The sequence below is a fragment of the Giraffa tippelskirchi genome, chromosome 13 (assembly GCF_054371585.1).
Source record: "Giraffa tippelskirchi isolate mGirTip1 chromosome 13, T2T-mGirTip1v1.2.pri, whole genome shotgun sequence".
Lineage (NCBI taxonomy): Eukaryota > Metazoa > Chordata > Mammalia > Artiodactyla > Giraffidae > Giraffa > Giraffa tippelskirchi.
The window spans coordinates 90745874-90761801 of NC_137287.1; the positions used below are offsets into that span (position 1 = coordinate 90745874).

Genomic DNA, 15928 nt, shown 5'->3' on the forward strand with positions numbered 1-15928 from the left:
CTTTCACCAAGTATAATGTTTTAAAAGGTTTTTTTTTTAATTAGTTTATTTTCTATTTTTTAACTTTACAATATTGTATTTGTTTTGCCATACATTGACATGAATCCACCATGGGTGTACATGTTTTCCCCTTCCAGAACCCCCCTTCCACCTCCCTCCCCATCCCATCCCTCTGGGTCATCCCGGTGCACCATCCCTGAGCACCCTGTATCATACATTGAGCCTGGACTGGCAATTCGTTTCACATAGGATAATTTACATGCTTCCATGCCATTCTCCCATATCATCCCGCCCTAGCCCTCTCCCATAGAGTCCATAATACTGTTCTATTTATCTGTGTCTCTTTTGATGTCTCGCATACAGGGTTATCTTTACCGATTGACTAAATACCATATATCAGTTCAGTTCAGTTGCTCAGTCGTGTCCGACTCTTTGCAACCCCATGAATTGCAGCATGCCAGGCCTCTCTGTCCATCACCAACTCCCGGAGTCTACCCAAACCCATGTCCATCAAGTCCGTGATGCCATCCAACCATCTCATCCTCTGTCGTCCCCTTCTCCTCCTGCCCCCAATCCTACCCAGCATTAGGGTCTTTTCCAATGAGTCAGCTCTTTGCATGAGGTGGCCAAAATATTGGAGTTTCAGCTTCCACATCAGTCCTTCCAATGAACACCCAGGATTGATCTCCTTTAGGATGGATTGATTGGATCTCCTTGCAGTCCAAGGGACTCTCAAGAGTCTTCTCCAACACCACAGTTCAAAAGCATCAATTCTGCGGCGCTCAGCTTTCTTCACCATCCAACTCTCACATCCATACATGACCACTGGAAAAACCATAGCCTTGACTAGATGGACTTTTGTTGGCAAAGTAATGTCTCTGCTTTTAAATATGCTATCTAGGTTGGCCATAACCTTCCTTCCAAAGAGTAAGCGTCTTTTAATTTCATGGCTGCAATCACCATCAGCAGTGATTTTGGAGCCCAAAAAAATAAAGTCTGACACTGTTTGCACTGTTTCCCCATCTATTTCCCATGAAGTGATGGGACCAGATGCCATGATCTTAGTTGTCTGAACATTGAGCTTTAAGCCAACTTTTTCACTCTCCTCTTTCACTTTCATTAAGAGGCTCTTTAGTTCTTCTTCACTTTCTGCCATAAGGGTGGTGTCATCTGCATACATATCTGAGGTTATTGGTATTTCTCCCGGCAATCTTGATTCCAGCTTGTGTTTCTTCCAGCCCAGCGTTTCTCATGATGTACTCTGCATGTGTTAGTATACTGTATTGGTGTTTTTCTTTCTGGCTTACTTCACTCTGTATAATAGGCTCCTTGTGCTAGCATGTATTGGAACTTAATTCCTTTACTGCAGAAAAATATTCCTTATATTCATATGTGTGTGTTCTTGCTAAGTTGCTTCAGTGCCACCCTATGTCCCATAACCCCCTAGGCTTCTCTATCAGTGGGATTCTCTAGGCAAGTATACTGGAGTGGTTTGCCATGCCCTTCTCCAGGGAGTCTTCCCCACCCAGGGATTGAGTCAGCATCTCTTTCATCACCTGCGTTGGTAGGCGGGTTCTTTACCGCTAGTTGTTGTCCTTCAGTTGCTCAGTCGTGTCTGACTCTTTGCAACCCCGTGAACCACAGGATGCTAGGGTTCCCTGTCCTTCACCATCTCCCAGAGTTTGCTCAAACTCATATCCATTGAGTCAGTGATACCTTCCAACCATCTCCTCCTCTGTTCTCCCCTTCTCCTCCTGCCTTCAATCTTTCTCAGCATCAGGGTCTTTTCTAATGAGTTGGCTGTTTGCATCAGGTGACCAAAGTATTGGAGCTTCAGCATCAGTCCTTCCAATGAATATTCATCATTGATTTCCTTTAGGATTGACTGGTTTGATCTCTTTGCAGTCCAAGGAACTCTCAAAGAGTCTTCTGCAACACCACAGTTCAAAAGCATCAATGCTGTGCTCAGCCTTCTTCATGGTCCAACTCTCACATCCATACATGACTACTGGAAAAACCATAACTTTGACTAGATGGACCTTTGTCAGCAAAGTAATATCTCTACTTTTTAATACGCTGTTTAGGTTTGTTATAGCTTTTCTTCCAAGGAAGAATGAAATTTTAATTTCATGGCTGCAGTCACCATCCACAGTGATTTTGGAGCCCAAGAAAATAAAGTCTGTCACTGTTTCCATTGTTTCCCCATCTATTTGCCATGAAGTGATGGGACCAGATGCCATGACCTTCTTTTTTTGAATGTTGAGTTTTAAGCCAGCTTTTTTACTCTCCTCTTTCACCTTCATCAAGAGGCTCTTTAGTTCCTCTTTGTTTTCTGCCATAAGGCATTTTACCACTAGTGCCCCCCACATTTTATTCATCCATTCACCAGTTGATAGATATTTGGATTGTTTCCACTTTTTAGCTCTTATAAACAAAGCTGCTGTGAACATCTGTGGGGGCTTTGTTGGTAAAGAAATTGCCTGCCAATGCAGGTGACTTAAGAGACACAGGTTTGCTCCCTGGGTAGGGAAGATCCCCTGGAGGAGGAAATAACAACTCATTCCAGTATTCTTGCTTGGAAACTCCCATGGGTAGAGGAGCCTGGCAGGCTACAGTCCATGGGGTCTCAAAAGAGTCAAATATGACTAAGCAACTGAGCATGCATGCACACATGAACATCTGTGTACAATTTGTGCAGACACATGTTTTTATTTCTCTTGTACATATATATTGATACCTAGGAATGGAATTGCCTGATCCAAGTATAACTCTAACAATTGAGGAACTGCTAAACTGTTTTCCAAAGTACTTGAGCTATTTTACCTTTCTTTTTGTATGTGAATATCCACTTGTCTCAGTGTTGAAAAGACTGTTTTTGTCCTGTGGAATTGTCTTGGATGCTGGAGAAAATCAGTTGACCGTAAATATAAAATTTTACATCAAAACTCTCAATTTTATTACATTGACCTCTATGACTGTCCTTATTTCAATACTACAGCCTTGATTACTGAAGCTTGTAGTTGGTGGTTTGTTGGTTTGTAGTTGGTTTTGAAATTGGAAAGTGTGGATACTGTAACTTCGTGTTCTTTGTTTTTAAGATTGTTTGGCTTTATGGGCCCCTTGCATTTCCATATGAATTTTTAAAATAGTTTTCTCAGCCTCTGCAAACTAAAAAAAAGCCAACATATTTTGTAAGAATTGTATTGATCCATACATCAATTTGGGCAATATTGTCATTTTAAAATAGTAAGTGTTCTATTCTGTGAACATAGGATGTCTTTCCATTCACTTAGATCTTTAGTTTCTTTCAACATTTTAAAATAGTTTTCAGTGTACATGCCTTACATATTTTTCATTAAATGTATGGTGGTTTAGTTGCTAAGTTGTGTCCAACTCTTGAAACTTCATGGACTAGAGCCCAGCAGGCTCCCCTGTCCATGGGATTCTCCGGGCAAGAATACTGGAGTGGGTTGCTGTTTCCTTCTCCAGGGGTTCTTCCCAACCCAAGAATAGAACTCAGGTCTCCTGCATTGCAGGCAGATTCTTTACTGACTGAGCTATAGAATTTTATTCTTTTTATGCTTTTGTAAATGAAATTATATTATTATTTTATTTTTATCTTTTTTACAATTTATTTTTGTTTATTTTATTTATCTTTGGCTGCACTGGGTCTTTGCTGCATTGCGTGGGCTTTCTCTGGTTGCGATGAGTGGGTGCTAGTCTCCAGTTGCAGTGCATGGGCTTCTCGTTGTGGTGACTTCTTTTGTTGTGAAACATGGGCTCTAGAGCAAGGCTCAGTAGTTGTGGTGCAAAGGCTTAGTTGCCCCGAGGCATGTGGGATCTTCTTGGACCAGGGATCAAAGCTGTATTGCTGTATTGGCAGACGAATTCTTAACCACTGGACCACCAGGGAAGTCCTAATTTCATTTTTAGATTTTTACTGCTAGTGTATATACATACAAATGATTTTTCTGTATTGATCCTGTATCCTGCAACCTTGATTAACTTGTTTAATTATTCTACTAGTTTTTTTTTAAGTGGATTCATTGAGACTTTCTATACATAAGATCATGTCTTCTGCTAATAGAAATAGTTTTACTTTTCTCTGTCCAATCTGGAACATTTTTATTTCATTTTCTTGCCAAATTGTGCAGCTAAAACCTTCAGTACAATGTTGTATAGACGTGATGAAAGCAGTTGATATTGTTGCCAATCTTAAGGCAAAAGCATTCAGTCTTTCACCATGAAGTTCCATGCTAGCCTCAGGTTTTTCAAAAATTCCCATTAGGAAAAAAAAAAAATGCCCTTTAGGACTTCCCTGGTGGTCCAGTGGCTAGGGGGCATGGGTTTGGTCCCTGGTTAGGGGAAGTTGTGCATGCTGCAAGGAGTGGCCAGAAAAAAAAATTGCCCTTTATCAGATTGAGGAAGTTCCCTTCTATTCCTAGCTTGTTGAGTGTTTTGATAGTGAGTGGGTATTTGACTGCCAAATTATTGTGTGTGTGTGTGTCTGTTGTGGTTTTTGTCCCTTATTCTATTATAATGTATTACATTGATTGATTTGCAGATGTTAAAGTAACTTTGCATTTTTGGTAAGTTCTGCTTGATCACAGAGTATAAGCCTTTTTATATGTTGCTAGTTTTGTCTGTATTCGTAATATTGGTCTATAGTTTTCTTGTGATGTCTTTGACTAGTTTAGGTGTTAGGATAACACTGGGCTCATAGAGTAAACTTGGAAGTGTTCTCTCCTCTTCCATTTTTTAGAATAGTTATCTACAAGAAGGAAGGACAGGTGCAGTGGGAGGAAGCAGGGCTTATTGGAAAACCTGATAGAAAGAAAGGGTTCTGAGGTTGGGGAACTAGACTAGACATTTCTGAGTGGTAATTAATGTTTCAGAGGAGTAAAGAAGAGGAGAAAGCCTTGGACTGATCCTTGAAGAAGTCCAGTTGGAGATGGAAGATGAACCACAAAGCAGGCAGAGATGGGATGTCAGTCGGATGAGTGGCTTCCTGAAAAGTAAAGAAAGAATGTCAGAAGAAGGAGTTTTTAGAAGTTATGGTGGAGAGATTGAGTTGGTAGAGATGAGGAAATGAGCCAATTCTAGACTCCTGAGAAGTCTGTGGAAGTGAGAGGAGATTGGCTGTAAGGAAGGCAGGTGTCAAAGGTTTTCTTTTTGCTTTACTTTCTTGACAACTTTTCATATTCATATAATTTTACCCTTTCAGAAAATTGCAACACTAGTACAAGGAACTCTCAAATAACATTTTCCAGATTCACCAATTGTCTACCTTTGCCCAATTTACTTTATCATTCTCTCTTTTATGCATGTACATATATCTGGAAGTTCTCAGTTCATATATTGTTGAAGCCTAGCTTGAAGGATTTTGAGCATTACCTTGCTAGCATGCAAAATGAATGTAATTGTGAGTAATTTGAACATTCTTTGGCATTGCTCTTCTTTGGGATTGGAATGAAAGCTGACTTTTCCAGTCCTGTGGCCACTGCTGAGTTTTCCAAATGTGCTGGCACATTAAGTACAGCCCTTTAACAACATAATCTTTTAGGATTTTAAATAGCTCAGTTTGAATTGCATCACTTCCACTAACTTTGTTCATATTCATGCTTCTTAAGGCCCACTTGACTCCACACTCCAGGATATCTGGCTCTAGGTGAGTGACCACACCATTGTGGTTATCTGGGTCATTAAGATCTTTTTTGTATAGTTCTGTGTATTCTTGCTACCTCTTCTAAATACCTCCTGCTTCTGTTAGGTCCTTGCCATTTCTGTCCTTTATTGTGCCCATCTTTGCATGAAATGTTCCCTTGGTATCTCTTATTTTCTTGAAGAGATCGCTAGTGTTTTCCATTCTGTTGCTTTCCTCTATTTCTTTCCATTGTTCACTTAAGAAGGCTTTCTTATTTCTCCTTCTATTCTTTGGAACTCTGCATTCAGATGGGTATATCTTTTCTTTTATCCTTTACCTTTTCACTTTCTCTTCTTTTCTCAGCTATTTGTAAGGCTCTTTAGAGTCCCTTGGATAGGGGGAGATCAAGCAGTCAATCCTAAAGGAAAAGGAGATCAAGCAAGGAGATCAAGCTAGTCAATCCTAAAGGAAAAGGAACCCTGAATATTCATTTGAAGGACTGATGCTGAAGCTGAAGCTCCAATACTTTGGCCACCTGATGCTAAGAGCCGACTCATTGGAAAAGACTGATGCTGGGAAAGATTGAGGGCAGAAGGAAAAGAGGGCAACAGAGGATGAGATGGTTGGATGCCATTATGGACTCAATGAACATGAGTTTGCAAACTCACGGAGATAAACTCATGGAGCAAACTCCAGGAGATAGTAAAGGACAGGGAAGCCTGGCATGCTGGAGTCCGTGGGGTTGCAAAGAGTCAGACAGTTCTGACTGACTGAACAGCAACAAAAATGTATATTAATATGTTGCAGACATCATGTTTCTCTAAAACTAAAATATTTGGGTGCCATTCCAAAGAATAAGGACATTCTTTTACATACCACTTTTTATTGAAAATGAGAGCGATTTAAAAAGTGTAAATGAAGATCCAGTGAAACAGAAGCCAGAGAAGGGATTATCATCACTTAAGGCTTCTGGAAAGGTCCAGAGAGTTGAATCTAAAGCCCAGGTATAGTGGTTGGCCTTTGCCACACAAGGGACAGCTTGGCTCACATGGTAAAGAATCTGTCTGCAATTTAGGAGACCCGTGTTCGATCCCTAGGTCAGGAAGATTCCCTGGAGAAGGGAATGGCAACCTGCTCTAGTATTCTTGCCTGGAAAAATTCCATGGACAGAAGAGCCTTGCAAGTCTGTGGGGTTGCAAAGAGTTGGACATGACTGAGCGCAGATATGGGAGCCTTTGTTATGTTTTGATGGAGATGAAGTTCCTCTGCTGGATTCTGTTTCCTTGTCAGTTGGGAAGTAAGATGATCTATTGAAATGAAGAGGAAGTTGTGAGAGTGATGGGGAGGGTCCAGTTGGAGAAGAGTAGAGAAAACATGGAAGTGTTAGGGAGGGCGTTGAGGGGCTTTCCTTTAGTCCAGTGGCTAAGGTTCTGTGCTACCACTGCAAAGGGCCTGGGTGTGATCGCTGGTCAGAAAACTAGATTCCACATGCTGCAGCTAAAACCTGGGGCGTCCAAATAAATAAATGTTTTTAAAAAGCAGGGGACTGAGAGGAAGTTATGAGATAAACATCTCAGGATTTATTTGGCCAGATATCCCATTATATGTGGGTTCTCAGATACTTAGAATGAGTCAGTCTGCCCTCACCTGTTTGATGACTCTCATGTCCAGTAGGTAGATAGCTGAGGAAAAGACAGGATGGGCAGGGTGGGGAAGATCAGGGTATTAATAAGACTGTGGACCATAGAATATACTGGTAAAGAATGAAAGAAGCAAGATGGCTGCAGAATGGGAAATAGGGGGGCAAATGGGCTGGTGATAGTCTGGGAAGAGAGGAGCTTGTGATTTGCTTTTTATTTATTACTATTTTTACTTTTTGGAGCTAGCCATTATTGAGTGCAGAGACTATACTAAGTATTTATGTGCATAAATTTTGTATAATTCTTATGACAACCATTTTTATAGATGAGGAAACTGAGGTTAAGTGACTTGCCCAGGATGACAGCTAAAAAATGAGATCTGTCTCTCCAACTCCAGAGCCCCTGCACATCTTAGGACATTTCTGCAGATCTTCCTAGCTGTGTTCCCTGCTTCATGTTTACTCTCTTCTGATTTGTGTTTCACTCAGCTGACAGAGTGAGCCTTTGAAAAGGCAAACTGATTGTATCTTCTTAAGCATTCCCTCAGAAGCTTTCATTATTATCCATTTTTAAATGGAAATATGTATAAAAATAAGGTGAATTGATAGAGTAATAGAGGGTTGGATAGCTGGTTATCTGAAAAAGAGAATCATAGTAAAATGTTAATTGTGAAATCTAGGCAAAGACCATGTGTGACAAGCCCATAGCTAAGATCAGGAACAAGACAGTGATGGCTACACTAGCCACTTCTGTTCAATGTAGTATTGGAAGTTATAGCCAGAGCATTTAGGCAAGAAAAAGAAGTGAAAGGCATCTCAATTGGAAAAGAAGTAAAACTGTCACTATTTGCAAATGACATGATATTATGTATGGAAAACCCTAAAACCTCTGTGAACAAACTGTTAGAACTAATAAACAAATTCAGCAAAGTTGTGAGGTACAAAATCAACACACAAAAATCTGTTACGTAGTGAACTATTGGAAAGAGAAATTAAGACTACAATCCCATTTACAGTTGCATCAAAAAGAATAAAATACCTTGGAATAAATTTTCTTCTTAAAATATTTTTTGTTTTTACCTAGGAATAAATTTAACCAAGAAAATGAAAGACCTGTATAGTGAAAACTACAAGATATTAATGAAAGAAATTAAAAAAGACACAAATAAATGGAAAGATATTCTGTGCTCATGGATTGGAAGAATTAATATTAAAATGTCCATGCTACCCCAAACAATATGCATATTCAATGCAATATCTATCAAAAATCCCAATGACATTTTTCACAGTAATAAAATGACAACAACAAAACACTAAAATTTTTAGAACTAAACTATGAAAGATGCTGAATAGCCATAGCAATCTTGAGAACGAAGCTGTAGGCATCATGCTCCCTGATTTATATTACAAAGCTATAATAATTAAAACAGTATGGTATTGGCATAAAAGCAGACACATAAATCAGTAGAACGGAATAGAGAGTTCAGAAATAAACCTATACATATATGATCAGTTAGTTTATGATAAAGGAGACAAGAATATTCAATGGGGAAAGGATAGTCTTTTCAATACATAGTGTTGGGAAAATTGGCAGCCACATGCAAAAGTATGAAACTGGAGCACCATACACAAAAATTAACTCAAAATGGATTAAAGACTTGAATTTAAGACCTAAAACAGTAAAAATCCTGTAAGAAAATAGAGGTGGTATAGGTCTTGGCAGTGATCATTTTAATCCAAAACCAAAACCAACTGAGCTGTCAGGGAAGCCACATGTGAATACGTTATATATATATACATATAAAGCTTTTTTGGATTCTACATATAAGAGAGATCATAAAGTATTTGTCTTTCTCTGACTCATTTCATTTATAATGCCCTCTAGATCCATTCACATTGCTGCAGATGGCAAGATTTATTCTTTTATATGGCAGAATATTACATTGTTTATATGTGGCTTCCCTGATAGCTCAGTTGGTTAAGAATCTGCCTGCAATGCAGGAGACCCTTGGCTGATTCCAAGGCACCTTGGTAGGCAGGCAGGATACTTGGTTGTCATTCACTGACCTGCTTGTTCCCTTCCCGAAGCCTCTAGAGCGGGGTTTGGTAAGATGAGAGCAGAAGGAGGAGCCACAGATGCCTGCAGCGTATATGTTTGCTGAAACCTCAGGCTTGGTAGGCTAATTCAGCACCTGTGCAAAGACAGGATGTTCTTACTTCTTTGGGAACCTTTATCACTACTTTCAGAAACAATCAGCTGATGTCTTGGCTCAGTGTCTGCCTGAAGGAATGTCCACAGTGGCATGTGACTAGGTGCCCTCAGACGAGCATGATCTTGCCATGTCTCTCTGTTGATTTGTTTTTATACCTCCCTATTTTTGCCTGATCAGGTGGTAGCTTGGGCTGCAGACAGGAGGCTCTGCAGGCACAGAAGGCTGGCAGGTCTTGGAGCTGGGTTCATCCTAGGTTGGTACTTTCTACACAGGTTTCCTTGGGCGAGTTACTCTGCTTCTCCTGTGTTTGGAGACTGACTATCTGACTGTAAATGAGGGTGATATGTAATAAGATTACCTGCCTCATAGGACTGTGGTGGAGGAAGCTCTTAGCACAATGCCTGGCATCCAGTAAACACTCAATAAATGTTAACTTCTCATATTAGTATACTGTTCATGTTATTCTGAAATTGCTTCTGTCATTCAGACATACATCTTTCAAGTTCTGACTGTCATTTTAACAACTGGATAGTATTCCATAATTTGGAATACTGCCTCCTCCCAAGCCTGTGTTTCTCGTGTCTCCTCTAACTCAGTTGATGATATAGCCCCATCACTGAAGCTGTCACTCCTTGTTGACTCCTGGTTTCTCTTTAGCCCCTTTATCCATTTAGTTATTAAGTTTGACTCTCATCTTTGTTCCTAAATATGTTCTTAACCTGCCCCCTGCTCTTGGCTGCTAGTGTCCTGCCCTCATTCACATGCTCTTCCTCCCTGGGACCACAGCAGGTGATCGAATTCCTGTTGCTTCTGAAATTGCCTGCCACTGAGCTTACTTAGGCCCTGCAAATCCGTTGCTGTTCAGCTGCCAAATCTGCAGATCTGACCATGTGTCTCCTCTTCGTGGTGCTTGATGGCCCATGGCAGTCACAAGGTGTAATGTTGACCTTAGTAAGGTTTACTGATGACAGCTGATGAGGCAGAGTGTAGCAGAGGGTCCATGATCTCCCCAGGCCCGTAATTACTTTACAGAGAGGTGGGCAGGGCTGGCAAAGAGCCTTTCCAGCCCTCAGGTAAACATCAACCAGGTGGGGTAAGGGACACCTAGTTTTTAACAAGAAATGTCCAAATGCTGGACCCAGTAAGCCGCCTTTGAGGTCTTCAGAGCTCAGCTAGAGGATGTGTGTATCCAAGTTGTTGACAAGTCCAGGCCTTGCTGTCCTTCCTAGAGCTGGTAAGGAAGAGCAGAGGTCCCACGGCCATCTATCTGCAACCACAGGTTTGTCCCTCCCCAGTTAACCAATATGTGACTGTCCTTGACTCTCACTTCATACTCCTGACACCCTTTGCTACTTGGAGTGGCCCAAGCTGGTTCCTCTGGGAGCCAGCCATGGCCTGGCCCATGCCTGGGGATAGTCTCCTTCAGAAGGCCTATTGCCCCTCTCTGAGTGTCTCTGTCTCTCCACCTTATCATGGTGTTAGCATTGTCTGTCTCTGTGTTTGGATCATCCCAACGTAAGCAACTCAAAGGAAGTGTCTATCACACTCACCTTTGTATCTTCGAGGCCTAGCATGTTAACAGTTGTCTGAAGGTTACAGAAGAAGATGCAAGTCACCTGTAATCTCACTACCCAGGAATTAAGCCACTGAATTAATTATCACTGGAATTAAGGTGGAGTATCCTGGAGAATTCCATGGACTGAGGAGCCTGGCGGGCTACAGTCCATGGAGTCACAGAGTTGGACATGACTGAGCTACTAACACTTTCACTTTCACTTTTTATACCCTTCCAGACTTGTTTTTTTCTAGCTATCTGAGTGTGTACATGCATGCTAAGTCCCTTCAGTCGTGTCCTCTTCTTTGCAATCCTATGGACTGTAGCCCCCCAGGCTCCTCTGTTCATGGGATTCTCCAGGCAAGAATACTGGAGTGGGTTGCCATGCCCTCCTCCAGGGGATCTCCCCAACCCAGGGATTGAACTCTAGTCTCTTACGTCTCCTGATTTGGAAGGTGGGTTCTTAACCACTAGTGCCACCTGGGAAGCCCTTTCTAGCTATAGGTCTGTATATTTCATACACATGCATCTCACACACAATATTTTATAAAATCTGGATGAAACCCTACCTGTAGTTTTTAAATCTTTTTCCGTTTAATATATCATGGACAGTTTCCCATATTGTTAAATATTTATTCAGTCCTTGGATTGTACTGCTGCACAGTATTTCATCCTTATCAGACATGCAGTTCGTCTTCCAGCTGAAATTATTCATGGTTTCTTTCTGTGCTGAGAATTATTTATTTCTCATAATAGAGAGACATAGTGAACAAATACTGGGTCTAAAATGAAGACAAGGAAAATCATTAATAACAGGAAAGTAAATTATTCTGATTCTACTGTTGTTTGGCCTTTAAGGTGCTTTAAGCCATGGCTGTAATGGAGGCTTCTCTCATGCAATGCCTTCTATATTGAATTGTCTCATTTTTTTCATGCAGGACTATGGCAACCCAGGAGACCACTCCAGGCAGCCAGACAGAGGAGAGCAATGCTTTGGACCTGCCATCAGCTTATGACATAAGGGATTATGTGTTGCAGAGACCCAGCCAGGAGACCAACAGTGAGGCTTTTAGTTCTGAGGAAGCCTGTTCTATTCCTTGTTCTTCTGATGTGGATCCAGGTAAGAAGCAAATTTTAAAGCAAACTAATATTAGACAAACAAAAAACTCCTGACATACACGTATGTGATAGTTTGTTTCTCTGCCTTCCAGTGGTGGATCTCTGAGGACTCATTCATTGTCTTGGGGAGAAAAACATCTAAGTGGAACTGTTGGGAGAGACTTCAAAGGACAGCCTCCCCAGTGAAACCGGGGCAAGGAGTGGCTTCCTGGAGGCCCTTTTGTCTGAGTCTCTTTCTGATCTCCATCCAAATACATTTAGAGGCAGGGAACACTTGGTTCAATAGGGAGAGAGTGGAATTGTTTTTTTGTTTTGTTCTTTTAAAATTTCAGAAAGAGGGAGGTGGGAGGGGGTTTCAAGATGGGGAACACACGTACACCCATGGCTGATTCATGTCAATGTATGGCAAAAACCACTACAATATTGTAAAGTAATTAGCCTCCAATTAAAATAAGTAAATTAATTAAAAAAAAACAAGCTTCAGGAAATAGCCATGTGGGCCTGTTGTGTGTCATGGAGACTTTAGTGTTCCTCTTATGAAGTATACTCTTGAGTTTAAGTAACAACCTTTTGGTAAGTTTCCCTGACTGAATTGCTTAAAATTCTATTATTTAAGTTTATTGACAGTTCTTTAACCTAGTTAGTGACTATTTCTGGTTGTAAGCCTGTCTCCTCCCTGTTTATTACCTAATCCAGGTCTGGATGTTTGCAGATTCAGAGTTCTGTCACTTATTGGTTATGTGACTCAGGTCATATTTCTTAACCCCTCTGAGCTCTAGAATTTAACTCAGGGAACAGTATATGGGACCCATCATAGTGTTTGCCATACATAGATAGTCAGTTGCTATTATTCTGGTGCTATTATTACTGTTGTTATTAATATTAAGAAACCCAAATAGTTTTTTTTTTCTAATGTAGAAAATTGTATTTATTTCTAAATATGTATTTTTTTAAAGCTTTTTAAAATTTTTATTTATTTATTTTTAAAATTAGTTTATTTTCTATTTTTTAACTTTACAATTCAAATATGTATTTTTAAAGAGCACTCAGGCACTAAGAAAATGTTGGCCATAATGATGATGAGTTCAGTATTGCCAGTAAGTAAGGTATGTACCTGTCATTGTCTTTAAGAATTCTGTGGGGGAAAAAAATACTCTTAAACTCCCCTATGGTTCTGTTCTGATTTTTTTTTTAATTAATTTATTTTTTATTGAAGGATAATTGCTTTACAGAATTTTGCTGTTTTCTGTCAAACCTCAACATGAATCAGCCATAGGTATACATATATCCCCTCCCTTTTGAAGTTCCCTCCCATCTCCCTCCCCATCCCACCCCTCTAGGTTGATACAGAGCCCCTGTTTGAGTTTCCTGAGCCATACAGCAAATTCCTGTTGGCTATCTATTTTACATATGGTGATGTAAGTTTCCATGTTACTCTTTCCATTCATCTCACCCTCTCCTCCCCTCTCCCCATGTCCATATGTCTATTCTCTATGTCTGTTTCTCCATTGCTGCCCTGTAAATAAATTCTTCAGTACCATTTTTCTAGATTCCGCATATATGTGTTAGAATACGGTATTTATCTTTATCTTTGTGACTCACTTCACTCTGTATAATAGGTTCTAGGTTTATCCACCTCATCAGAATGGACTCAAATGCGTTCCTTTTTATGGCTGAGTCGTATTCCATTGTGTATACGTACCACAACTTCTTTATCCATTCATTTGTTGATGGACATGTAGGTTGCTTCCGTGTTCTCACTATTGTAAATAGTGCTGCAATGAACAGTGGGATATACATGTCTCTTTCAATTTTGGTTTCCCCAGGGTATATGCCTAGGAGTGGGATTGCTGGGTCTTATGGTGGTTTTATTCTTAGTTTTTTAAGGAATCTCTATACGTCTTCCATAGTGGCTGTATCAGTTTACATTCCCACCAACAGTGCAAGAGCATTCCCTTTTCTCCACACCCTCTCCAGCATTTGTTGTTTGTAGACTTTCTGTTGAGGGCCATTCTGACCAGTGTGAGGTGATATCTCATTGTAGTTTTGATTTGCATTTCTCTAATAATGAGCGATGTTGAACATCTTTTCATGTGTTTGTTAGCCATCTGTATGTCTTCTTTGGAGAAATGTCTGTTTAGGTCTTTTTCCCACTTTTTGATTGGGTTGTTTGTTTTTCTGGTATTGAGTTGTATGAGCTGCTTGTATATTTTGGAAATTAATCCTTTGTCAGTTGTTTCACTTGCTATTATTTTCTCCCATTCTGAGGCTTGTCTTTTCACCTTGCTTATAGTTTCTTTGGCTATGCCAAAGTTTTTAAGTTTAATCAGGTCCCCCTTGTTTACTTTTGTTTCTATTTCCCTTACTCTAGCATGTGGGTCATAGAGGTTCTTGCTTTGATTTATGTCATCGAGTGTTCCGCCTATGTTTTCCTCTAAGAGTTTTATAGTTTCTGTACATTTAGGTCTTTAATCCATTTTGAGTTTATCTTTGTGTATGGTGTTAGGAAGTGTTCTAATTTCATTCTTTTACATATAACTATCCAGTTTTTGCAACACCATTTATTGAAGACCTATTCTGATTTTTAGGATATAGTAATCAGTATCAGTCAGCTTCTTTTAGTTCTAAGCAAGAATTAACTTATTTCTTATCCTTTTTCTTCTAGGCTCAGAATTGTAGTTCATTTAACCTTTCCTCTTTCCCTCCCATCCTGCTGCCTCTGCATTATTTCTCATCCCAAAGAGAACAACTGCTAACTACTTTGAATTGAGGTGACCACTGAAAGGTTTATATTGGATTTAAAATCTAGACATTTCATGGAAAAAAGATTATTTTGGAAGCCATTATAAACGTCTGAAAATGGAAAGGAGCACTCCAGTCTGAGACAACTGTTTTGCATAGCATGGGTGGTGGTGGTGCTGCATTAGACTGCCTGGTTTGAATTCTGGTTCTGCTTTTTTCTGTGGTTTGGGTGCATTGTGTAGGTTCCCTCATTTGTAAAATGGAGATAGTAATGCCTACCTTGTCACGGGACAGCCATAATGAGAGTCAAAGTGTATGAGGCATAATGCCTGGCACATGGTGGGCTTTGGAAACCCAGCTCTTCATGCGTTTAGCTCCTGGGCCTCTTAACACACCGCCATGGTGACGAGACTCCTTTTTTTTTTATAATTTGAAGTATAGTTGACATTCAATATTATATAAGTTACAAGTACACAACATAGTGATTCAAAATTTTTAAAGGTTATACTCCATTTACAGCTGTTATAAGATGTTGGTGATATTCCCCATTATTCAATATATCCTTATAGTGTATTTATTTTTTGCATAATAACTTGTACCACTTAATTCTCTTTGCATCTTACCCCTCCTCCTCTTCTTTTCCCCACTAGTAACCAGAAGTTTGTTGTCTATATCTGTGCATCTGTTCCTTTTTTGTTATACTTACTAGTTTGTTTTATTTTTTAAATGCTATGTATATAAGTAGTCTGACATTTAACTTAGCCTAATACTCCCCAAGTCCATTCATGTTGTTGCAAATGGCAAAATTTTGTCCTTGTTTATGGCTGAGTAGTATTCCATTGTATATACATACTGCATCTTTTTTCATTCATCTGTTGATGAACACTTAAGTTGCTTCCATATCTTAGCAATTATAAGTAGTGCTGCTGTGAATATTGGAGTACATATATCTTCTCAAATTACTGATTTTGTTTTTTTCAGATGTATACCCAGGAGTGGAATTTTTGGGTCATATG

At 39.8% G+C, this 15928-nt stretch overlaps 1 protein-coding gene across 6 annotated transcripts in view; it reads left to right on the forward strand.

Annotated features, from left to right (window-relative positions):
* SHLD1 (shieldin complex subunit 1) overlaps positions 1-15928 on the forward strand; it is a 106201-nt gene that overhangs the window by 610 nt on the left and 89663 nt on the right. For 5 of the 6 annotated variants that reach the window (XR_014072982.1, XR_014072981.1, XM_081556420.1 and 2 more), the window contains exon 2: positions 11990-12171. Coding sequence is in view for 4 of the 6 variants with exons in the window: in XM_081556420.1 (XP_081412546.1) it covers positions 11994-12171 (178 nt within the window). In the remaining 2 variants the exon portion in view is untranslated. Of the gene's footprint in view, positions 1-11989; positions 12172-13211; positions 13277-15928 lie in introns of all 6 variants that reach the window. The other variant, XM_081556418.1, reaches the window with a different exon arrangement.